Source organism: Trachemys scripta, chromosome 1 (genome assembly GCF_013100865.1).
Source record: "Trachemys scripta elegans isolate TJP31775 chromosome 1, CAS_Tse_1.0, whole genome shotgun sequence".
NCBI lineage: Eukaryota > Metazoa > Chordata > Testudines > Emydidae > Trachemys > Trachemys scripta.
The window spans coordinates 49,747,201-49,774,082 of NC_048298.1; the positions used below are offsets into that span (position 1 = coordinate 49,747,201).

Below are 26,882 nucleotides of genomic sequence, written 5' to 3' on the forward strand. Positions count from 1 at the left end.
CTGACTTACTGTTGTTTGAAACAAATGAGATTCTCACCTCTGAGCTATATCAGTAACAGGTTCTAAATGTAGCTAGATTCCAAAGATTAACATACAAGATACATGAGCAAGCTCTTGCTGACCTATACAGTACTTGCATTGTAATAGGTCATATTTCAGCTCCTGTGTTTTTGATAAATAGCTTGGCTCTAAAAGCTCTGTCCAAGGTTCTGAAATCTCTTATGATGTATGAGCATGTCTAGCTGATAAATTCTGATGCCAGCCTGTGTGTGATAGTGATTCATCAGGTTTGTAAAATTTGTGTTCAGCAAAACATATTGAATTTATAAAGATCCAAATTTGGGATATTTTAAAATTAGCACTGGCATGTTCTCCTTTCTAGTTTTAAACATCTTTCTGAAAATAACTTGCACATGGTCAGAAACAACTAGGATTTAATCAGAAAGTGTCAACTTTAACTTGAAAGCAAGTTATTCATTAGTAATATATCAAATGAGATGATTTTTCTGTATTAGGAATGCTTACAGGCCAATGGCATTATGCAGCAGGCCATGAATAAGTGGAAATGTTAAATGTCTGTTTGCAAGTGGACACACAAAAAGATGAACATGAAAGCACTTGAGAATTTCAAAGTTAGGGTTCTGACCTACACAAATGCTGCCAATAATTTCAGAGAAATGTTTATTTCAGATGAGTTTGGAAAGATAAAATCTATTAAAGTATTTGATTACAATACTTTAAAATATTAAAGCATAGTAAAAACCAAAATGCTTTCTGTCTATTTTTTGTTTCATATGCAAAATACTTACATGTTATTTTAATAATTTTTAATTCTCTAAATGTACACTTTTCATTCCCTAAATGGAAACTCCATGTTTCCTTCTGACTTAGTTCTCTGTATTCGTATACACAACTACTAACTGGAGTAAGGTAGCAATTTTGCTGATAGCTTCTTTATCTGTCTTCTACCACCTGGATGTCAACACTTCTTTAGCATGTCATACTTCAGTTTTGGACTACTTTTTCCACTGAATCCAGGAATAGTCAGATTTACTCCAACAGAATTAGGATTTAAATTTAGAGTCAGCAACAGTGTCCATTTGCTGTTTCAAGGCCCAGCCTTACTCCCAATGAATACAAGGGGAATTTTGCCATGAAGGTCATTGTGAGTGGGATCAAGCATTCATTTTATTTCAGTACATAATTCAGTTATTTGCATGTCACATCTTCAAAGCTGGAGAGATTAATAAACCCTTTATTGGCGATGGTTGCTGTTGTATCAGAACAGAATTCTGATCCCACAGAGAGATCCTAAATGTCGACAGTTCTGTTAAAAATTGTGCGAGTCTGTGTACCAAGCAACATAAACATTAGGCACTGTTAATCATTACATTGGCCTTTTTATTGCAGCCAAAGTATTGGATTTACATTATTTGAGTCTAATAATTAAATCCAATCTTCAGACACCAAGTAAAAAAATAAATCTAATTCGCTGACAGCAGTAGGTCCCTGTTTGTTTCTCCTTGAAGATGAAGAGGGGTGTGTGTGTCTGTGTGTGTGTGTCTGTGTGTGTTTTAATGACCAACAGGTAAATATATATAGTTATTACTTAACCGTATGGATAACTACTTTATATTAGTATTTATTTCAGTTATACAGCCTAAAAAACAGCAAAAATTTCCTATGCAGTCAAACCTGCATTTCAACTGGAAAATATATAAAGAGATTTATAGAGAGAGAGTTTATAAGACATTAAAATGAATTTGTTTATTGTCAAAGAGGAGCCCCCAGACGGATTCTCTTTTTTTAAGAAACAAACAAGCCAAAAACTCTTTTGATTTTAATCAAAAATGTATTTTTCCTCATAAAAAATGTTTCACATACTCACTGTGTCTACTCTACAGAATTTGTCCATTTCATTACACCACGTGTCAATTCTAGTTTATCTGGTCATTGCAAAAACACGCTGCTAGTGTGTGTAATACAGCACAGGAGGAGGTATTGCTCAGTTCTACTATTACTTAATTAAAAAAAAATACAGAAAATGTTCTTGGCTACTTGCACTGTATTCCAGACTGAAAAGTCACATGGAAGTTCTAAAAAATGGAGTAATTGTATTTGGTTGGACCAATACCCTTAGAAGCCAGTTAGTTAAAAATCCTTTTTATGCGGAATCGGTACATATTCCCATTTGTCAACACCAGCAGTAATGCCCAGACTTCTGATTTCTAAAGAGTAATACTTTTTTTTGCCTTTTTATTTAGCACAGCTGCAGTCTTGTGCTTTTTCAACGTTGGTGTTTACACTGGTGTTTCATGACATATTCGTTGGTACTCCTATCACAGTTGCTTTTACTTCCAGTGATGTGCTTTTCTCTTTGCCAGTGTCCCAAAGACTGATAAGAGGAGGATAAAGCTCATTGAGTGAAAAGGATTGTTTCTTCAGGTAATTCCTTAAATAGCTGTGTCCTGCATTGCAGTTAATTTCTCGTGAGATGCAACTGTAGAGATATATCACACAGATGACTCCCAAGAGAACTCCAAGGCAGGCAAGGAATTCTATTATGTTGGTCTTTTCATAATCTTTCACTGCAAGATCCAATCCTTTTGTGGTGACATTGACACATTGTTTTTTATTCTGCTGGTAGATGGTGGGAATGTCTATACAAATTTCATATTCAGTTGATGGATTTAGATGAGTAAGATTATATACCTTTATATCAGATGGAATTCGAACACTCTGTGCAGTCTGAGAGTTTTCGGTCTTCTGAAATGCAGTCCATCTAATGCTGGATTTCAGAATTTTAGATCTTGCTTTCCAAGACACCAGAATCGAATTAGATTGCACTTCTTTTATTTTAATATTCAAAGATCCATTGCTGTCTTGGGGAAAGGAACCATCCACTTTAATCATAACTGATTTTAAATCTGCTCCAACTAGATTAGTTGCTATGCATGTATATAGTCCACTTTCTTTTTGTGTAACATCACTTATGTCTAATGTTCCTTCAGAATGGACAAAGTATTTATCAATAACCGTATTAGGCAAAAGTTTGTGACCTGATGGTGTTATCCAGTATATTTCAGGTTCTGGTTCTGCTGTTGCTCTGCAGTGTAAGGAAACATAGCTGCCAGTTTCTAAATCCAGAGTTGAGGGAAAACTTTCAGGTGCTATCAGTGGGAGGCAGATTTCCATCATTTCCCTAAAGTGTACTTGCCTCACATTCTGGCCTTGAAATTCTGGAGGATCCACACAAAATAATGAATCTGGTTCCATGAATCGAATGTTGGTTTTATTCATGTTAATCCAGCGGATGACACAATCACATCTGATTGGATTGCTGTGTATACTGACTTCCTTGAGGTTAGGTAAAGAGTCTATTGTATTACGGTACAGGGCACTAAGTGCATTACTATTGAGCATGAGTGATTCTAGCTTGGGAAGTTTATAGAAAGCATTTGGATGGATGTATGATAATCTGGGGTTATTGGTAGCTTCTATTTTTCTTAAATCTGGCAAATTGTCAACAGCAAGACTATCTAGAGAAATTAGTTCAGGCATGTTATTAATTCCCAATTCTTTTAGGTGCAGCATATTGCTAAAATCTCCTCTTCGTATTCTGTTAATAGGATTCTTATTTAGATCCAAAAATTTGAGATTTGTAACCTTTTGAAGAGCAACATGGGGTACTTTAACAAATCTATTGTCATAAAATGAGATGCTTTCTAAATTGTCAAGGCCAACCAAAGCATTATCAGGTATTTGAGTGAGATTTATGCCTGCTAAAACCAGGCTGCGCAGATTGATAAGAGGCTTAAAGTTCATTTCTTCGATTTTGATGATCGGATTTTCTCCAATCATGAGAATCTCAAGGTTAGGAATAGCTTCAAACCACTTACTGTTGATCATCTGCAGGCTATTTGAATTGAGATGAAGTCTGAGAAGATTATCAAGGCCTATAAAAGCTCCTGATGCAATTGTGGAAAGCAAGTTGTGATTAATGTAGAGTTCTTGTAAATTGTTCAGTCCAGACAGACATTCTTCAGGCAGCTCAGTAAGTTTGTTTTCTTCAAGGTACACCGAAAGAAGCTGTGGCATCTTTCTAAGGTTAATACTGATCACTGAGGATAAATTGTTTTGAGATAAATCAAGACCAGTAAGGTTCACTGGGAAGTCTACTGAGTGTTCAATTTTTGCAATGTTGTTTGTCTGTAGAAGTAGAACCTGTGTGTCAGCAGGCAGTCTTGTTGGGAAATTAACAAGGCCTAAATCATTACAGTCCACTGTTGGAGCTTCCATGTATATGGATCTTGGGGTAAACCAAGGTCTGATCTCACAGGTACATGACTGAGGGCAGTCTACCTTTTTATCTACAGCTTGTACAAATGCAGTGATAGTTAGGCTAAGTAGAAAATGAATTTTGAGTGGCATGTCCTTCATTTTAGCTCAAGTCTTCAGAAAAGTAATGGGCCCTTAAGGATACCACAGATGCTGTTTTTAACTTCAGTAAGAGCTGGTCACTTGATAAAACAAATACTTGCATTTGTCAAATGATGAATGCCAAAGAAGCACAAAGACTTTCTTCCTGAAAATGAGTGATAACTTCGTAACCACCTTGTCCAGTGATAACAGGCATGTTGTGGAAATGAAGGTCACTGTCTCCTTGATGCCATAAAACTGATAAGATTTGTGATGGTGAAGCATGTATAGATGGTCATAGACGATTAAGAAATTCATTTATTTACTAGTATTAACTTCAGATCCCATGATTGATTAGTGTTGGCAGGAATGACAGGATGACCTAAAATATAAGAAGAGGAAATAATTAGTATGAAAAATCTATAAGGCTATAAAATAACTTAGCCATCTCTCTATAATATTAATTATTGCATGTAAGAAAAGAAAATGGCTGTGGTTTCTGGAGTATTGCAGTGGCATCTGTTCAGCATAAATAAAGTTAATATAGTAATATAGCAAGCTGAAGATCCAAAGAATAATAAACAAAATATGTCACTAAGGTTTTTCCACATATTTCAGGCTACTTTAGAATATTTTTCTTTCCTGCTATCACTAAAAGCAGACTCTGCTATATTGGCTTTGAAAACTTAACCACTGAGCTAATTTTTGCAGAGTATGAATTTTTACTCTTTGAACACAGAGTTTATAAATATAAAGAACATAATGTATATGTAATCAAGGAAAAAGGAACAGTTGCATTAATATACACCCAAAATGAGTGCATCCTGAGACTTGCCCATGAGATATTTATACAGTAACATACAAAATTGATAATCCCCAGGTTTTATCTTTTCCTAATTCCTTTTATAGCTGCTATTCTGGGAGCAAGCTTGAATTTTTAAAGATGTCATTGGAGGGGAAAGTGTACCTTGTAATAAATTGTTTGTCATATTGGAAATTCAATCTAATTACTGTCTGTCTTATTTTTACTTGAAAAATATAACATTGCATTAGGATAACAAAGGGAAAGTGCCTTTATTGCAGTCAGAAAAAAAAAAGCACACTTAGCTGATAATGCTTTCAACTCAGAGTCTGAGCTCCTCCATTAAGGTGCCGAGTCTCCGCAGTCCTCACTGACTTCAGTGGGTACTGAGGGCTCTCACCGCCTTCTGAGATGTGCTTATCATCTTGTAGAATCATACTTTAAAATATATCCTGTCTGCAGCTCTTTCCCTCTTAAAGAAACTGCTTTGAGCACATTCAAAACTATATTGTGAGAAAGTTTTGATGTCTTTATGCATGAAATGGGACACACTACTGCATTTATTTTAAAACAGCAGACTGTGTACCAAAGCTCACCATACAGTGTGTGTCTGTGGAATCAACCATACTTTCTACATTTATTTCTCACTTTGCCTTTTACTTCTAGTATTAAAATTCACAGTGGCATAGTTTACAAACACTAAGGTAAGGTCAATGCTTCATTGATATTGATAAATGCATTTTGAAATGTCACTGGTATGGACAGATGGAAACACTACACACTTGCCAAAAGATTCCTGTCTTCAGAGATGTAAAGCATATAAAATCTGAACTAGCATCTGATTTGGCTGTTTTCCTGCTATTTGTTGGCACTAAGTCCTTATCTATAAAACTGACTTACACATTACAGATAACTAGTATGTGTTCTGCTAGTGATAAAAGCTATCTCAAATTAAAATTGCTGAAGTAAGCAAGAGCGGCATATTGCGGTTTCTCCATCCTTTCCTTTTTCTGCTTTAGAAGGAATGCCTATTGATCTTGTGTCCAATTCACTTACTTAAGTTCTAAGTTAATACCTATATTATCTTTGTTTTAAAATATTTGCTTTCTGTTTCTTATTTGCATCTTATCCATTCAATACTGTATATAATTTTAGTTGCTTGCATTAACAAATATATGTGATTTTTTTTTTTGTGGTACAATGGTGGCTCTTAAAAAGTTGTCAGTTTTATTTAAGATAAATAGATAAGGTTGATTTAGTATCTTCAGCATCCTCTTCAACTTCCTCACACTTAGTCCAGCAAATACATTGATTACTGTAAATACCATGGTTAAATAACTGCAAATAATTATCTAAGATATTTGCCAAGTTTTTGAGGTCTGCTCTTTGAATACATGTAAAGCTTTTTCATCACTTAACTTTACAATATAACTATATTAATAAAATGAACAGAAAATGTGTGAGCTAAACATATAGAAAACAGTCTGCTGCTTTGCAGTTTTATATTACATTTTACGGCAATGGTTCAGATCATCCTGAAATGCAAAGAAATGCTGGTACAAAATAAAATAATCAAAATATAATCTGTTCCTTCATTTCTTGAAATGAGGTAAACGTTAGATTTACGAAGAAATAAACATATGGCTGGTCAGTTAGTTCTTGTAACTATGGGCTTATCTAGATGGAGAGTTAGGCTACACCTACACTACAGGGGGGAGTCGATTTAAGATACGCAAATTCAGCTACGGGAATAGGGTAGCTGAATTCGACGTATCACAGCCGACTTACCCCGTTGTGAGGACGGCGGCAAAATCGACTTCTGCGTCTTTTTGTCGGCGGTGCTTACTACCACCTCCGCTGGTGGAGTTAGAGCGCCGATTCGGGGATTGATTGTCGCGTCCCGACGGGACGCGATAAATCGATCCCCGAGAGGTCGATTTCTACCCGCCGATTCAGGCGGGTAGTATAGACCAGACCTTAGCATGTGAAAAGCTGGGTAGTTAAATATACAGTGCTCCAGCATGCCACAAACAAAGTCTCCATGTGTACCCTGCTACTGCGCACTGCCTAGGCAAATCTTCACATTACTAATTTATAGTCTGGAAGCATAATGGAATAAAATGTCATTCTGTGGGCAAGTTAGTGACAGAAAGGTAAAGGAGATATCATTTGATTCATAAAAATCTACAGAATCATAATTTCAATGGTGTGACCCTCTGTGGCATGATAGGGGGTGGCACTGCCCACTCCCCCTTCAGCTCCAGCTCTTCTGGTTGGTGGAAATTTTGATAATACAATGTTGTCAGAAATGTGTTGAGTTAGGGCTTTTGAATGACACCCTTCTCCCATGAGCACCATGGTATAAAGCATGACAAACCTAAAACAAGTACGTAGATATATATTAGAGAAAATGTTTAAAAATGAACACTTTTAATTATACTTTAACATAGGGATGCATTGCCCACTTAAAAAAAAAGACTGATCTTTGGAAATCTTCAAGAACACACCTAGCCTCGTAGAACTGAAAACATTTATTCATAAAAGTCATCATCAGTGTTGTTTCCAGCTAGGGCACCACTGCTAGACATGTTGTCACACTGATCCTCATCCACGGCACACTTGCGCATCTTCATGCAAGGTGGGCTGCTGGCCAAATATTTGTAGAGTGGTAAGCATCAGGTTTTTGCACAAGAGCATTTTATTAACTGAAGGATTGTTTAAGGAGTGCATAGTATTTCACACATAACTGCTATGATCAATCCTTCCTGCAAGACCCTTCCATACCCTAGGGGCAGGGGGAGTAGTTTTGGATGTGCTTGATCATCTGGAGACACTATATTGCTTGATAATTTGCCCTTCTGATAGCAGGTATAAATGCACCCTTTACCAGTGGCAGTTTTTCTCCAGATACTTCTTGGAAAACATCCACCAAAGTAGCTCTACAAGTATCATAATATTGGTCTTCATATGGTAAACTTGGCATATGAATGCCTCCAGTGCCTTTATTACCTCATCAGTGTCTGTCTCAGCTATTCCAAGCACCTTCAGAACAAGGAGAGAATCTTCGGAGGCTGAATCAAAGGCCTTCCAGTAAGATAACTTCCTTCCTTAGTGTCACATCTTGACAGGGCATGGAAACCTGGTAGTGCTTTGAATGGTCCAAATGATAGGAACACATCTCTGAGGAATATAAAATGATTCAGTTCCCCAGCAGCAGGCACTACAACAGAATATTAATGAAGTCTTGGGTAGTGTCTAGCATTGGAACATCTATGTCTTGTGAAAAGATCTAGAGTTTAGTAGCACCTTTCTTTGTGGCAATGATGGCATGCAAGATAATTTTAGTGTCAGCTCCTCCTGGGAATTATGAAGAAACTCCACTTACCAGTGAGAGGTAGCAGCTTCATTATGCCATGCAACAATGAAATTCTGTGAGCAATTTTTCTCATGTTGGAGCTTTTTCCTTCAATGTATGCAATTAACTAGTCCTACACTGGAGTATCAGACAGTGACTTCTTAATTGTGACACTGGAGATGTTCATGGAGTCAATGATTTTGTACAGGACAGTGCAATACCATGGAATCTCTTCTTTTTGATAATATATTTAATTGATTCCTCTGCATACATGTCAAACACAAGGTGGACTTTGTCATTGGTCCCGTATTTTCTCTGTAGCCTCATAATGAAGTGTTCAGCCAAGTCTTGGCAGGTATTAACATTTTCTGGTTTTTCAAGAGCTTGTACTTCAAGTGTACCATTTATGATTGCTACACTGAAAGGCCTCTGCTGGCATAAGTTACCCTCATGCATCAGGTAATGGATTAACAAAAGTATGCATGTGAATTAGTTTTCTTTTGGCCTGGAACATAGGCATTGTTCCATTGCATTGGAATATCAATTGTTTCCATGGATAACTTGTACTTTCTCAAAGTTTCATGTAGATCAACATCATGCTGAGATCTCAGCCTGATGAGGAGAAGAACAAACAATGACTAGTCTGTGGTTAGCTCTGTAATTGTTCCTGCTACCTTCACTCTGACATTCTTCTTTGCATTTGAGCACAACTTTAGTATATTCTTTTTGATTGGAGCCCACAGATTGATGGAGCTTTGTATAATTCTGTGAGTTTTGAAGGCTTCATATAAGTCATGACCCAAAGTAGCTATTTGACTGACAATTTTAGCTAGCTCATCACTGAAGACTGCTTTCGTCATGATATTCATGAGCTCCAGTCCATCATACATGAATGGGTTGTCAGTGCAAGTAAGCTCATCCTCTAGCTTTAAAATTGCCTCTTTTTGCATTTAATAAACGTAGTGAGTCTAGATGGTGCTTGATTACTTCTGGGGAAGTCATCCCAGCCATACTTAATGTTTTGTTTGAAATTCGATAGTGTTCTGGGGTTGTCAGGAAAAATCGGGAGAGAGTATTTGGAAGCTGTGTAATGGCCTTCAAACTAACCCCCCCCCCCCAATGACTTTCATTGCTCTGTTCTCATGTTCTAGGGATTTGTATGTATGAACTGGCAACCTTTTGACAACCCATTTTCCTTTTCAAAAGGAAAGAATCAGACTTTTATTTCAGTGAGTTACTAGGCAATCATCACAGAATAATTGCTTAAATCTAAAGCTAAAAATTATTTTCAAAGCAAAAGAAGTCTTCCAGCTGGCACATGTCCTGGCTCTTCAACGCTTTCCTGATGCTTGATGTAATTCCTCTCCAACCTTGCCAAATTCATTTTACGGGTATATATCTTATAGCTTGTAGCCAATACACTGCTTGATAAATTGCCATTGGTAAATGCACCCCTTGTCAATGGCAGTTTTTCTCTGTTTGTCTGCTTCTTGGAAAACATCTGCCAACATACGGTAAGGTGCTACTAATCATTGTCTAAAACCAGGTTCTCTGCTCTAGTATTCTCCAAAGATCCAATTACTAGTCAATACTCTTTGTGTCCCCATTGATGCCTAAAAATGACTAAGATCAAAGTAAAAATAAGGGCTTTGTAACAAATTACTTTGGGATTGTAATTCATTGTTTGGTAATGTATGTAATGTAATTCTGTGCATACTGTTTGCAGATGGATTCCAGTAATTTCTGTCTGGATGCTGACATCTTAACCAGTCCCTCATTACAACTCTTTTGTTATAATAAACAAAGCTGATAATCGGTACCACTGAACTGCTTTTTTTTTTTTTTGCCAATGATGGCAAACCAACTTGAAGCACTCCTTCCATTTATCTGTAACATTAAAAAAATTAATAAAATACCATATTCTAAGTATTAGCTGATAACACACTGTCAGTTGAGGGCCACAATTTAACTTTGCAAGGGCTGCATGTTTGACATGCTTGTGTTAAAAATCAACTTTTTAAAAATTATACTTTAAAACATTTTCTCAAAGATATATTTACCTAATTGTTCTAGGTTTGTCGTGTTTAGCACTATTGTGTTTGTGGGAGGAAAGAGCTTTTGAATGAAGCCCAACTTAACTCATTTCAATTGACATTATATTATCAAAATTTCAATCAACCAGAGGAGTTGGGAGCCGGGAGTGGGAGGGAGCGAGTTCCGCCCATCATGCTGCAGAAGGTAACACCATTGAAATTATGATTCTGTTGATTTTTACAAATCAAATGACACCTCCCTTACCTTTCTCTCATTAACTTGCCCCTGTCATTATACCTACTCCCAGACTGTTAGGTCCCAATCCCGCAAGCTGATCCTTGCATGCAAACCCCTGTTTCTGTGTGCTGCCCCATTTACTAATGGTCCATCTGCAGGGATCAGTTTGTAGTGCCACATCCTTATAACCAAACTATGCATAGACACAACTCCCTAGGTTAAAAGCAAGGTTAAAAAGATGGGCCCAATCCTAAAGTCCCTGCTTGGGCAAACTTTCTATTGATTTCTGGTATTCTACGTAGGGTATTTTATTACAATAATTTCTGTGGAATTCAAATCCTTTTATAAGGGCTACTCTACACTGCAGCACATCTGGTGAAGATGCTCTATGCTGATGGGAGAGAGCTCTCCCGTCGGCATAATTACTTCACCTCTGTGAGAGGTAATAGCTATGTCGGTGAGAGAGCATCTCCCAATGACATAGTGCTGTACACACCAGCGCTTAGGTTGGGGTAACTTGTGTCACTTGTGGGGGTGGCTTTTTCACACCCCTGAGCAACGTAAGTTATATTGCCATAAGCAGTAGTGTAGACCTGCCCTAAGTGACCTCAGAACTGGGCCAAATCAGTGCTGTTGATAATCATTGAGTCAAGCCAAGTTCATTCATTTCCGCCAAAGATAATTATACTCCTACAGTTAGTGTAGGTGATAAAATTAAAAAACAAGATACAAACTAGGGGGACTAGATTTTACTCTTATCTTTTGTATGGCTAATTCTTTAACTTGTCATTTGAAAGCAACTATTGTGTTTTAGCATTTGTTTGTTTGTTCCATGTGTTGTTACAAACAGCTCTATCACTTGTATATGAATTGCAGGAAATCTAATTTACATTGTTCCACTAGAGTCTGACACAACTGATTGATTTCTAAAAACCTGTGTGGGAGGTAAGCCAAGGACTAGTTTCTTTGTTGTGAAGAGTACAAATTCAAGTACCACTTCCCTTTGGTCTGTATGAGAAAGTTTTAAAAATGTTTGTCTCCTTTAGTAACACTTACAGTTGCTTTTAAAATATACACTCATCCCTATACTCAGGCCAAGCAAGCACTCAGTAAAACAATCTTTTTGTTGATAGCTTATTTGAACTTTTTACACTAGACAGTTAATTGCTCTATACTGAGGTTAAAAAGGCAATGGTATGAATACTGTGATTGAGGATGTCAAAGGAGCCTAAGTGAGTATGGCACCCAGCTTTCACTGAGATTTAATGAGTTGGGCACCTAGGCCACACAGACTCCTTTGAAACTCCCAGCCAAAGTGAGTTAGGCGCCCAATTCCCATTGGAATTCAGTGGGAGTTGGGGGGTCTAACTCACTTAGACTTTTACGAAAAACCCAGCCATATCTGGAAGGGGGAACCAAAAACCTCTCTTTGTGTTTTATTATAAATATGAATACTTTTCATTTAGAGTAGGTAAAATCTTTCGCCTGAGGATCACCAATCTCTTTGCAGACATCAGTTCAGACTCACTTAGGATAAGTGGTGTTATTCCTTTTGTACAGTAGAGGACATTGAGGCACAGAAAGATTGTTCTCTAACCAAAGTCACACAGGACACCTGTGGCAAAGTCAAGGAAAGTACCTAAAACTCTTGACTTTCAGCCCTGAGTCTTAACCACAAAACTCATCCTTAGCAGATACCATGTTTCATTTTAAAAGGCATGAGGTTTTGGTTTTGAATAATGTTACAATTTCAACAGCTTTGAAAATGTTCCTGGGCAATTTCTGTATCTGAAATTGAGTTATTATTTATTACTAGTATCATATTAAATATTTTATCTAGCACTATGCGTGGTGCTTTACTTAGTGCCCATCCTGGAAACCCTTTTGCACATATTTAACTTCATGCACATGAGCAGCTCCATTAACTTCAGGGTTTGCACAATCAGAATCATAATGTCTAGGACATGGTCACTGCCCCAAAGAGCCTACTGACTGACATCTAGCTTCTGCAATGATTTACATTCATGCTTTGCTTTTAATACATGAGTAGTCAGCTTGATTTTAGAAGGATTATTTGCATGCGTCAAGTTAAGCCTGTGTATATACTTTTACAGGATTGAGCCTTGACTAATCATGAGAAGAGAAGATGCTAAGGTGATAACATGGGAGAGGGAAGGAAATAGATAATGTACAGAACTAGACTTCAGGGGCGTTTGGGTGGTAAAGTGTGTGTCAGATTAGTGTTTTTTTTTAAATATAATTAAATTTTTATGTATGACTTCAGCATACCATACTAAATGGGAGAGCAGCAAATCCCTGGATTCCTAATGTAGATTCTTTGGTGCCATACCATGAAAACAAACCACAGAATCAAGTTGTGCAGCATTCATGCATTATGTATTAAAATTATATGTAAAAGATTAAATGTTTCTTACTCTGGCCACTGTGAACTTTCCTTATGTCAACTGGTTGTATTGATTTTTTGGGGTTGGGGGGTTGGGTGTGATTATTTTCTAACCATGAACAGAGGTATACAAGACACTTCAAAGTCAGAAGTCACCTGCAATTTGCTGTTTAAAAAATTAACCTGCATATAAATTGATATTTTGCATTCAACATAAGAATGTGCAAATTTCATTTTTCTTTAAAAAATGAAGTCTTACTGCATTATGTGTTTATATTGGAAAGTAAATACTCTGTAAGGCTTCATTTTTTAATGATAAAAAAAATATGCAGCCTCTTTAATGTTGTATGCAAAATATTACTCTGTGTGTGAGTGTGTGTGTGTGTGTGTGTGTGTGTGTGTGTGTGAGAGAGAGAGAGAGAGAGAGAGAGATTATTTATGCTTCATGTACCTACTCAAGGTTTATATTGCATATGCAGTATTGGATGAACTATGAAAATAGATACCCAGGTATACTGGGAGATTTCTTGTGAAAGCTAATATGCCTCTGGCAAAGAGATTATCCGGTACTACTACCTGTCAACTAAAACTCATATACCGAGGAATTATCAGGTTTGTCATTTTCTTGCTGTAGTGCAGTTAGATGCTTCCTGCTTAATACAAATTTATTAGATATGTAGATGATTTTATTCTAAGGTAACAGTCTCCTGAACGCCATGACCGGTACTCCCTGTCTCGATTAAACATTGCCAATAATAGTAAACTCCCCCCCCCACTCCAATTCCAATAAAAATTCCAAACCAAAATTTTCCTACTTAAAATTATCATTTTTCGGTATTAATTACTTCTGGTTTTTTTTTGAAGCTGAAATATGTTGGTAAATTAGATCTTTGTGCAGCCCAATCTGGAGTTTTTGGGGGAATTATCCACAAGGCCTCGCTTAGTTTTATTCAAGCCATAGTCACACAAAACTCCCATTTCAACAGGAGTTTTTCCTGAATAAGGACTGAATAAAAACTGAGCAAAGGCTTTTGGATTTGTCCCTAATAGAAATGGATAAATTTTAAATTTGCAATTTTAAAAGTAGTAATAAGAAATACAAAGAGAAACCAAAGGGCTAGGAGAATTTGTCCTATTCCCTTGAACAAAGTATATGGCATTTGCTAAATTTCTTAAAAACACACTCATTCAAGTAGTGCTGCTTCATCAACATTTAATTTAAATGAAAAATTACACTGTTCTATTAAGTAGGAATTTTGTTGTGATAGCTTTTTTGTTTATGAGCTAATGAAGATCTCGCATGTCTTTTATATTATAAAGAATGCTTAATGCAAGTGAATAGAGTAATCAGTAACTGTTCCTTTAGTGTGTATACAACATTTTCTCATCTAATTCAGTACAGACATATAAGAATCTAAAACAGAGGCCTCCATGATGTCTGCTGCTATTTGCCTAAACCTCTAATTATTAATAATAATTTTAATATTGTCTTTATTTACTTAGGTATCTAACTTGAACCTGTTCCCAATCTTCATGGGCAGGTTTCTTATCCTTTTTGGAAGTCCTTTACCACTCGTTGAAATCCACCCAGACTCCTCCATTAGATATTATAGTTATGTCTGTTGTTTTTGAAACAAATAAGAACATTGTTGGTTTTTTTAAAAGTTGGTAAATTCCAGGTTCTGTCTTCAAATGGTTCATTTGTGAAACTAGAGTTTGCAATGCTCAGTATTTACTTAAATTGTGGGGTGCAAAGCAGACAGCAAAACCCTTTGTATTCAGTAGATTGATATACATAAGAACATAAGAATATGTTCAGTACTCTTTGAAATGGTGTGAGCCTTTTCAGACTAATTATCTGTCCTGTGGGCAATGATTGGTATGCCTTAATTAGGTTTGTTTCACTTTCAGTCATTGATTCACAAGGGGGCGTTGCCATTGATTGAGCTGGGAAAGACATTCAGGGAATAGATAAACTGAAAATCGTTTCTCATCACTGGAGCAACGGACAGCTCAGAACCAAGTCAGAGTGGACAGAAAGGAAAAGAAGCACGTCAGGCTTTGGCAATCTTTCTTTTCCACTTCAGCAGTTAGAGAGAGAGAGTGATAAAAAGTAAAAATGCAGCAGTTACACTAATATGCCCTGTTGGCAATAAGGCAAACATTTCAATTCACAAGGACCAATTTCGAGGTGGCAAGCATTTTCAAAACACAGCTCTATATACAAAGCTACCTTTCAGATATGTCCATTGAAAGAGGCATTTCTCAATTCCTGCCATTACAAACATTTTCAGTTGTTTCACTGGACAACAATTCTGAACCTGTCACTAAACCAGAAACAAGGGAATGGAAGATTTTGTACCTTGCTTTATTATAATTATAGCACTACGCAAAGTTTAATTTTTCTAATAAAAAGTGGAAAAGTTATGCATGTCTGAGTTGTGATAGATGGAATTTTGCACATGTTCAATTGCTGAGAATATGTGCTTCTTCCTTATTTTTCCTTTTGAACACACAATACACACTTTCTTTAGGTATATTTCTTGTTATTAATATTATAAGAAAAATTAAGACTAGAGAAGTATTGTTAACCTTTTTATTTTCAACTAAAATCCCTATTTATTTGATACGTTTGAAGAATTATATGTGGTGCAAGAATGTGATTTTAACATACGAAGTGGAACAGGGATTTTTGTGATGCTCTAAGGGAAGTGATGCAGTTTCAGGGTAAACCAGCAACAGACATTTTATTCAAACAGATATTTTATAATAGGCCTTGATTTCAACCTAACTACATTGTATTGGTTTCTTTTCTTCTCCAGGGTTGGATATGGGAATAGTTTGTGTAGAATCCTGCTTCTTTTTATGGCCATGATCCTAACAGTTGAGGAGAAAGGGACTGTTATATGTTCTCACTTGAAAAACCTGGGTCAAGATTTTCAGAAGTGACCATTAATTCTGGGTATCTCAATTTTGAGATGTTCAACTTGAAATTCCTTAGAGGTGCCTTCTTTTCAGAGGTTGGGTGCTCAACACTTTCTGCAAATTAGGCTTCTTTCAGGTGTGCTTAGTTGGACACCCCGAAATTGAGGCACCCCAAATCATTAGTCGTGTTTGACAATTTTAGCTGTGTTTAGTGTTTATTGTTGGCTCCATGTCAGCTTCTGTACCCAGTGACTGGAAGATAGCTAATGTAACGCCAATATTTAAAAAGGGCTCTCAAGGTGATCCCAGCATTTACAGACCTGTAAGTCTAACGTCAGTACCGGGCAAATTAGTTGAAACAATAGTAAAGAATAAAATTGTCAGACACATAGAAGAACATAAATTGTTGGGCAAAAGTCAACATGGTTTCTGTAAAGGGAAATCATGTCTTACTAATCTATTAGAGTTCTTCGAGGGGGTCAACAAACAGGTGGACAAGGGGGATCCAGTGGACATAGTGTACTTAGATTTCCAGAAAGCCTGTGACAAGGTCCCTCACCAAAGGCTCTTACGTAAATTAAGTTGTCATGGGATAAGAGGGAAGATCCTTTCATGGATTGAGAACTGGCTAAAAGACAGGGAACAAAGGATAGGAATAAATGGTAAATTTTCAGAATGGAGAGGGGTAATTAGTGGTGTTCCCCAAGGGTCAGTCCTAGGACCAATCCTATTCAGCTTATTCATAAATGATCTGGAGAAAGAGATAAACAGTGAGGTGGCAAAGTTTGCAGATGATACTAAACTGCTCAAGATAGTTAAAACCAAAGCAGACTGTGAAGAACTTCAAAAAGATATCACAAAACTAAGTGATGGCAAATGAAATTTAATGTGGATAAATGTAAAGTAATGCACATTTGAAAAAATAACCGCAACCATACATACAATATGATGGGGGCTAATTTAGCTACAATGAATCAGGAAAGAGATCTTGGAGTCATTGTGGATAGTTCTCTGAAGACGTCCACACAGTGTGCAGCGGCAGTCAAAAAAGCAAACAGTATGTTAGGAATCACTCAAAAAGGGATAGAGAATAAGATGGAGAATATCTTATTGCCCTTATATAAATACATGGTATGCCCACGTCTTGAATACTGCGTACAGATGTGGTCTCCTCATCTCAAAAAAGATATACTGGCATTAGAAAAGGTTCAGAGAAGGGCAATAAAAATGATTAGGGGTTTGGAATGGGTCCCATATGAGGAGAGATTAAAGAGGCTAGGACTTTTCAGCTTGGAAAAGAGGAGACTAAGGGGGGATATGATAGAGGTATATAAAATCATGAGTGGTGTGAAGAAAGTGAATAAGGAACAGTTATTTACTTGTTCCCATAATATAAGAACTAGGGACCACCAAATGAAATTAATGGGCAGCAGGTTTAAAACAAATAAAAGGAAGTTATTCACACAGCGCACAGTCAACTTGTGGAACTCCTTGCCTGAGGAGATTGTGAAGGCTAGGACTATAACAGGGTTTAAAAGAGAACTGGATAAATTCATGGAGATTAAGACCATTAATGGCTATTAGCCAGGATGGGTAAGGAATGGTGTCCCTAGCCTCTGTTTGTCAGAGGGTGGAGATGGATGGCAGGAGAGAGATCACATGATCATTACCTGTTAGGTTCACTCCCTCTGGGGCACCTGCCATTGGCCTCTGTCAGTAGACAGGATACTGGGCTGGATGGACCTTTGGTCTGACCCAGTATGGCCGTTCTTATGTTCTTATACTGGAAGCAATTTACCGTGGGTGAATTGTGACTTCAGCATGTATGTTTAGTCTTACTTTGTTACCCTCTTACTTCATCCTCTTTCTTTCTCTTTCCTTCCCTGGCCTAGATTTTGCCTAAGGGAAAGCCAAAGGCTTAAAATGTTTTATATGCGAATAAGACAGGATAAACTCTCTCATTTGAAAACAATCAGAGGAATTCTTGCATCATAAAAATACTGTATACCTGTAGGCTTCTCCTGCACTTTAGATTTCCTTTAATCTAAAAATAAAGATAGTTTCTGGAAAACAGATGTATAGGAATTTACAGTTTTAAAGAGTTCTACAGTTTCTTTTCTGTTAGTTGGATCCGATTCACGAATGTGTTGACCTTCACTGTATGCTGGACTAAATCAACTGATATCTGTGGACAGGCATAGAACTAGAATAAGGCAGTGGTATATCAGGAACCTATATCAGAAATTATGTCCATTCACTTAGGATTTCTTGTAGTGTTTTGAAAAGTATTATAGTAAATAAAATGTATAGCAGTGGAAAATAAATAACTCAAGTAGTAGAAATAACATGATATTCGTATTCTCTGTTAGAAATGCAGCAGAGTGACATGCAGTGTACATGAACGTTTACTATCTCAGAGAATTGATTGCATGTGTTCTGTTGGAAAAACATTCCAAAAGACTTGGATACGCAGTTGATAAAAGACCTTTCTTAAGTAGTTGAGGAGCTTTAATCTGGGAACATCCTCTCCCTCACTTATTTTGAAGTAGGTTGCCAGTGGCTGGTAAAAGCTGGACCAGGTAAGTGGCAATTAGCCATGTGGGCACTTGCCTGCAGGAAGCAGGTAGGATAAGGTGTCCTGCTAGCCACAGTATTTGATTTTACCATAGCAAACTACTACAGTAGTAAACTACTATGTGAGTTCATTGCCAGGAGAATCCTGGATTCGTTTTTCCAACATTTCAGATTTCCTCTGTGTAGATGTCTGTCTTATATGCTTTTCGGATTTAATTTTCTATCCATTGGGCATTTCTGACCATTTGTCTGAGTGATTAGCAAAATAAGGGGAGAAAGGAGAAGAATTCTTTAAAGGATATTTTCTAGAGGGAAATCTTTACTTCAACACTACAAAACCACCTCCTTTAGTGAATTTTGATCAGCTACATTTCTTTAACGATCCCAGTGTAAAGTGTACAAAACAATCTGGCAGGTGAGGTATTTAAATGAATGGCGATAAAATGTAAAATGATAGGATCATGTTAAAAATCATAGTCTTTAATTAAATTAGAAATAAATTGTGGACAAGGTACAATTTTTTCATGTATGCTCATTCTCTGCAGTTTACTTACAGTCTGTAGTGATTAGACTCTGTTTAGTGAATTGCATCATTTTGGACTAATTATAAAAGAAACTTTCAAATGAATTTGAAATGTGATTAGCTTATGTGATTCCTGATTTAAATATCATATGGTGAATGCATGATACTGTTATGTATAATTTTTGTCAGTAATGCATTACCTATATTGATTCCTAAAGGACTTACAATAAAAATGTTAATATTTTTTCATATATACATTTACCTAAGCATGAAAGTGAAGAATGTACAGTGTTGTATAAAAACATATTTTCTAAGAAGTTCAAAGAAAAATAGTCAGAATGTTCAAGAAACACTTTGGAAGGAGAATACTTATAACTTTGGTTTTCTTCTCTAAGCATGTTATGTTAAGTTATGTTAATAATGGTGTGCTGTATGAATGTTTTACTATCCAACTGACTTCTCTATGTAATCAGTAAAGGCTACAGAACAATTATGCCAGATATAGTACTGTGGATTGTGTGGGTCTGTTATTGGACCAATTTCTGTTGGTGAAAAAAACGAGCTTTTGAGCTTACACAGAGCTCTTTTTCAGGTCCGGGACCAACATGGCTACAATTACACTGCAAACAACTGTGGATTGAGACAATTATGGTTTATTTTAACTTAGATGCATCCATAGAGGTTCAACCTTCCTTTGCCAGTCATTATGTCGGTATTGGAAAGCATTTATTGGTAGTTACCAAGCAAGTAATCGGCAGGGAAACAGTCTAGTTCTGGGTGTGGATGATTGTACCCAGTTACCAGATGCTTGAAGCAGATGGCCAGCACTAAAGATGAGAAAGCCACTTTGGGCATGATTATATAAAGGCACCAAATCCATACAGGAGAAATGAAGTGCTTCTGGCTGTTAAAATAGTCCAGTTAGTTTCAAACAGTGGCTGACAAGAAGTATATTTGATGTTTTCCTCTTTATGGCTCCTAAAACATGAATGATAAACATGCACCTAACATCTAGAATTGGATGCCCTCAGGTAGCTGCATTATAGATGGAGGAAAAAAAGAGTCATTTAATTCGGTTATTTGATTTGTGTTTATCACATCACATTTCCCCCTAAATATATTCACTTCTGAATTTTGATTTATCACTCAGCCAAACACAGATCCTTAGGCACTATAATAAAGTAGCCACCATAGCAAAATCTGACTTTATTTTGTTTACTACTTCACTTGTATATTTTTTCAAAGACTAGGGTTTAGGTTTAAAAGATGGCTAAAGATGTATTTATTATTTGACTGTTTGTCTCATGTTCATTTAATTTATTTTATATTGTCAATGTTTTTAATGTCTGAAATGGCTTTCAGGCCCTAGATGTTTAGTTATTTTCCGTTTCAGTAATGGATGTACTGCCAGTTTGAGTCATTTTTAGAGAGAGGTATATGAGTGTTAAATATCTTTTTCTTTAAAGAGAGAAATCATCTCCAGTGCATACTGTGTTGCTTTAAATTGGAAAACCCTTAAAATCCTAAAAAGGCATTGTAAAAAGCAACAGAGGGTCCTGTGGCACCTTTAAGACTAACAGAAGTATTGGGAGCATAAGCTTTCGTGGGTAAGAACCTCACTTCTTCAGATGCAAGTAATGGAAATTTCCAGAGGCAGGTATAAATCAGTCTGGAGATAATGAGGTTAGTTCAATCAGGGAGGGTGAGGTGCTCTGCTAGCAGTTGAGGTGTGAACACCAAGGGAGGAGAAACTGCTTCTGTAGTTGGATAGCCATTCACAGTCTTTGTTTAATCCTGATCTGATGGTGTCAAATTTGCAAATGAACTGGAGCTCAGCAGTTTCTCTTTGGAGTCTGGTCCTGAAGTTTTTTTGCTGTAAGATGGCTACCTTTACATCTGCTATTGTGTGGCCAGGGAGGTTGAAGTGTTCTCCTACAGGTTTTTGTATATTACCGTTTCTGATATCTGACTTGTGTCCATTTATCCTCTTGCGTAGGGACTGTCCAGTTTGGCCAATGTACATAGCAGAGGGGCATTGCTGGCACATGATGGCATATATAACATTGGTGGACATGCAGGTGAATAAGCCTACAGGTTAGGTCCTGTGATGGTGTTGCTGGTGTAGATATGTGGGCAGAGTTGGCATTGAGGTTTGTTGCATGGGTTGGTTCCTGAGTTAGAGTTGTTATGGTGCGGTGTGTGGTTGCTGGTGAGAATATGCTTAAGGTTGACGGGTTGTCTGTGGGCGAGGACTGGCCTGCCTCCCAAGGTCTGTGAAAGTGAGGGATCATTGTCCAGGATTGGTTGTAGATCACTGATGATGCGTTGGAGAGGTTTAAGCTGAGGACTGTAGGTGATGACCAGTGGAGTTCTGTTGGTTTCTTTTTTGGGCCTGTCTTGTAGCAGGAGGCTTCTGGGTACACATCTGGCTCTGTTGATTTGTTTCTTTATTTCCTTGTCTGGGTATCATAGTTTTGAGAATGCTTGGTGAAGATCTTGTAGGTGTTTGCCTCTGTCTGAGGGGTTGGAGCAGATGCGGTTGTACCTCAGCACTTGGCTGTAGACGATGGATCGTGTGGTGTATCCGGGGTGGAAGCTGGAGGCATGAAGGTAGGCGTAGTGGTTGGTGGGTTTTCGGTATAGGGTGGTGTTAACGTGGCCATCGCTTATTTGTACTGTGGTGTCTAGGAAGTGGACCTCCCGTGTAGATTGGTCCAGGCTGAGGTTGATGGTGGGGTGGAAGCTGTTGAAATCATGGTGGAATTCTTCCAGGGTCTCCTTCCCATGGGTCCAGATGATGAAGATGTCATCAATGTAGCGTAGGTAGAGAAGGGGCGTGAGTGGACGAGAGCTGATGGCTCTCCAACTACAGAAGCAGTTTCTCCTCCCTTGGTGTTCACACCTCAACTGCTAGCAGAGCACCTCACCCTCCCTCACTGAACTAACCTCGTTATCTCCATACTGATTTATACCTGCCTCTGGAAATTTCCGTTACTTGCATCTGAAGAAGTGAGGTTCTTACCCACGAAAGCTTATGCTCCCAATACTTCTGTTAGTCTTAAAAGTGCCACAGGACCCTCTGTTGCTTTTTACAGATTCAGACTAACACGGCTACCCCTCTGATATTTAAAAAGGCATTGTGACTATAATTTGTATCAACAGAATCAACATCCCTTAATGTTTTGTCTCAACATTCTTCACAGTTTAAGGAATGTAAATTGAAGAATTTATATCTTTTGGCCTAATGATAAGTGGAAATGTCCACCAAATAGCACTATTAAATTCATTTTGATGTGTTAAAAAAATAGTGGATGAAAGATAATGTTTTATAGGACATGTATTTTCCCCCCTGTAATTTAGGTCCAATTTCTTTTACTTTCTAATTTGGGGTGATTAATTTTATCCTGAGCCACAGGATAATGGGATGTTAAACATAAATAGATATTTTAACTTCACTTTAGGCACTGTGAAGAAGTGGATTGATGAAAAGACAGTTAAGGGATGCTAAAATTGACAAGTGATAATTTGCAAAGCAGAAATTACTCATTAGAATATTCTTTGCAAAGAATGGGAAATGTAAGTTCTGGTCTCTGCAGTATTTTATATTAGTTGGAGTGATTTATGCATGCTCATAAATTACCAGCTGGTAGAGATACTGTCATTTCTAATTCCAGAAAGAATTTTGATTTGTATTTATTTTTAATTATAGTTTTTGCTCAACTGAGCACTTCATTAATAATATTACATGTTAAGTTGATTTTTGTACATGATTAGCAAAACAAATGATGTTTCCAAATCTGAAGTTATTGTCATTTCATGCCTATATGAATATATTCAAACTCTTTGTCAGCTCTAATCCACAATATGGGATTATTATGGTTCCTTTCGTATTGTCCCAGGAGCAGATACATTAGAATGCAAATCCTTTTTATTTAAAAAAAAGAGCAAAAGAGGAAGGATAAATATACTATATTGCACATATAACCAAATCCAATATTACTTTTCTAGATTTGGTATTGAAGGTGAATTAATCATACGCTTCCAGAACCATTGACTGAATCTCCTTAAAGTCTTCTTGCTTTCCTTTTAAACTAAAAGTAATTTGAGTCCAAGTTTGCTAACTCACTTAACCCATTGTACCTCTCTGTGATGTTCAGACTTACAGCCAATTTCTTTTTTCTTTTCTTTTTTTTTCTTTAAGTATAATCCTTTTAGTACTTGCTCTTAAAAGGATTTTTTTTTGTGCTTTGTTTAAATTGACAGGATCACTCAAATCCCTTAATATTAGATGATTTGGCTCACTAGCAATGTCACTGGCCAGGATCACTTTAATTTAATTTGTTCCCTGAAAGGCCGAGGACATATCCATATAATAAATTTGTATTTGATTCTCATCTGTTCCAGCATTTATCATTTTTACTCAGTCTTTCTGCATTTTGTATACAATGTCTGAGCGTGATCTGTAGTATAAATTTTAACATTGGGCTTAATGTGCATGTTCTTACATAGTTTTGTACAGTATTTTACTGTTAATAAGTTACCTGTGACCCATTGTGTTATAAGTTTGTTCAAGATTTAGGGATAGATTCTCGAAATTTGTGCACATAAGTGCACTTACACATTCGTGTCATCTTAACATATGATGCAAATACCTAGGCACACAAATAAGTTTTTTGTGCATGTACATAGCCAGCTGGGTATTGCATGCCCATGCATATATCAGGCATGCACAAATGTATGTGTGTAGTTGCATGTACCTAAGTTTGAAAATATGGCCCTTACTACAAATCAATAGCAAGGAAGTCTACTAAGGATTCTGAGTTTGGTGTTGTATGAAATTACCTCATATGTTTATTAGTGGGAGTGGGGATGTTAAAGTGAACAATCTTGTTGATTGTTGTGGGTGACGTGAGAGAGATTAGCCATTCAGATTATTCCTTCTGTTTGTGCTTGTACAGGTGAAGCGAGGTAGTGGATCTAAATAGAATGTTGGGACACCAGTAATGACTATTTGTTCATGTCAAAGGACCACTTCTTATAGAAATGTCAAGGAGCATGGATTATTTCAAAGCATTGTGCCACGCCTCATTTCTCCATTTTTATTTTCTGTTTCCACATAATTGGTCAAATTCTCCTGTCCATCAGCAGAACAACTTGTCTGAGTAAACTGAGTTAGGTTTGACTTTAGGTATGAGTGATCTTGTTCAGCTATTTATGATTGATCTTATTCAGCTATTTTCTTTGACCTTCTTCTTGTTTCAAGTTACTACGTCTTTCAGAGGTTGAGCTACTCTAAATTCACCCTGAAGAAATTATCCAACAAAATTAGCTCTTTTTTTCAGTTAGCAAACTATTTGTAACCATGTTATGGTTTTTACTCATATTTGCATTTGTTCAAATGGTTTATGCAAACATACTTCAGCCAATACATTGTTCACAAGCTGTCTGCTTCAACTCTGTGATTGATTGATTTACAATTCATTTTTCATGATATGTACTATTGGTAGGACTGCAGATTTGTCCCAGCATTTTTTATCAAAAATCACAGACCAGTTATGGTAAATTTAGTAAAAGTCATGGAATGTAGAGCAAAAATGATGTGTAAAGTCATGGGGTACCATTTAAAGTGAGGGGGCCACATGGTGCATGTCAAGTCCAGCCCACTGGGGGGGTCAGAGGCCATGAGGGACTGGGATTTGCAGAGTGGCGCCTGCTCCACATTTATTCAGCAGCAGCAACTCCTGTCACACCGTTGGGTCAGGTTCTGTACTCAAGCCCATTCCCCTTGCCACAGTGTGCAAGTGGGGCCAGCCCCTGGGCAATGCTTCACTGTATCCCCACATCCTCCTGGCCCTGGCAACATTGGATTGCCTGTCTGAGCTGGGCTCTGGTGGCAAAAGTGATTGGGCCATGTCCCATGTGGGCCTACTGGTTGTGCAGCCTATGAAATCCTGGGCATGAAGAAAAATCCCACACAAACAGAAAAATCCTAATATCCATGACATTTTTACTACCATGACAATCCTGCAGTTCTGAACTTGGTCCCCCAAACCATGTTGTATTGTTTCTGTTACCTAAGGGATTGACTAAAACTTCATTAACAAGAGGAGAATGAAGAGGGAATACTGATGTTTTGCATGTTGACTACCCGGATATGGATAATTTTAAGAACAGCCATTCCACAAATATTCCTGAGAATGAAAACCATTAATATTTGTGAAAAGTGACAATAAAAGTTCACAGACAGAGCTGAACTCAGCAAATATTTGAAATTTCCACTCTTACCTCCCCTCAGCTTACAGAGAATAGCAATATGTTCTTTTGTAAACCACTTTGCCATCTGTGGATGATAAGTGCTATATGAGAACTAGGTTTCATTATTGTTGGTACAAAATATAATGTGCCCTAATATATTACTTGTAAAGGTAGGTGAATAGAGGGCCTATCTTTTGAAAAACTCAAAAACTGTTCCTCTCTCTGTGTCCAAATGATACTATGGAAATATCTACCCTAAAAAAGGGCTCATAAACAATTAATTACAGAAATGCTATTCCAGTTCTCTCTTAAAAATATCTACATTTAATAGATCTTGGGATGTTGTTCTTGCTCTTCTTTGAATTCACAAGCAATATTCTCCAGAATGTATAAGGCTGTTGTAAGGAAAAACTTGACTTGCAAATATAGTGAAAAGTCTCATAAGTTCTTTTATTAGATGCCCCAAGTATATGCTGTACCATCCTCAAGGGGGAGGCATACATAGCGGAAATATATAATATATTGAAGGTAGCAGTAAAGGGATTGTCATCAAATTTGTATTGCTGATTAAATTGCTCACTTTTGCAGAATAAAAAATCATTGCTGCTTTGAAGGCCATAAGGAAGCTTCTGCATAGGTGTTCAGAGATGCAATGTATATCCAAAATGGAAGAAACATTTTAGTTACACATAATAGGCTAGATGAATCACTCCTTTGGGACGGGGTCCAGGGAGCAGGGAATTTCCACAAGCTTCCCTTTACAGAGATGTCCCCTAATTTCCTTGGGGTGTTGGTGTTTGCCTCTATTATTTCCTGTGGAACAAGCCGTGGTTTGGATTCCAAATACCACATACTCCCAAGATCTTTTAAAGGCATAAGGCCCTCCACATACAGGCCCTCTGTCTTGTGCACCAGCTTTTGCTCTCACTCAGCCTGGCTCCAATGAGCAATATTGCCATGGACTTTCCACCCTTTACGTAAGGGAAAAGTGTCTGCACCACAGCAAGGAGCCAAGCCAATGAAGTACCATAACTTTCTAGTGCACTACCTCTGAAATTTGGGGAGTGACAATGCTCAGCCCTCTTAGGCCTTCCTCCTCCTACACATCAGTTCTGGGGAGCAGGAAAATTGTGTCTCAGAGGTGGCTGATCCCTCACTTCCTCCCACCCACTCTTTCATCCAGGAAGGGGAGATTCATTTGGAGAGATGATTCCTCTGCACATGGAGCCTAAGTGAGTGCAGTCCCCTGCAATAATGGGGAATAGCACCTAAAATAGTAGGGCTATGTGAATTATGAATGTTTAAAAATAGCATTACTTGATGGAAAGCTAGGTATTAAATACAGTAGCTAGCC

The 26,882-nt window shown here is 37.3% G+C and overlaps 2 protein-coding genes across 11 annotated transcripts in view; one reads left to right on the forward strand and one right to left on the reverse strand.

Annotated features, from left to right (window-relative positions):
• The window catches only part of IMMP2L (inner mitochondrial membrane peptidase subunit 2), an 854,519-nt gene that overhangs the window by 427,412 nt on the left and 400,225 nt on the right, over positions 1–26,882 (forward strand). The window lies entirely within an intron of this gene.
• The window catches only part of LRRN3 (leucine rich repeat neuronal 3), a 50,962-nt gene continuing 25,907 nt past the window's right edge, over positions 1,828–26,882 (reverse strand). The window contains exon 2 of the mRNA XM_034769272.1: positions 1,828–4,801. Within this exon, the coding sequence (XP_034625163.1) occupies positions 2,314–4,440 (2,127 nt within the window). The 5' untranslated portion in view covers positions 4,441–4,801 and the 3' untranslated portion in view covers positions 1,828–2,313. The remainder of the gene's footprint in view (positions 4,802–26,882) is intronic.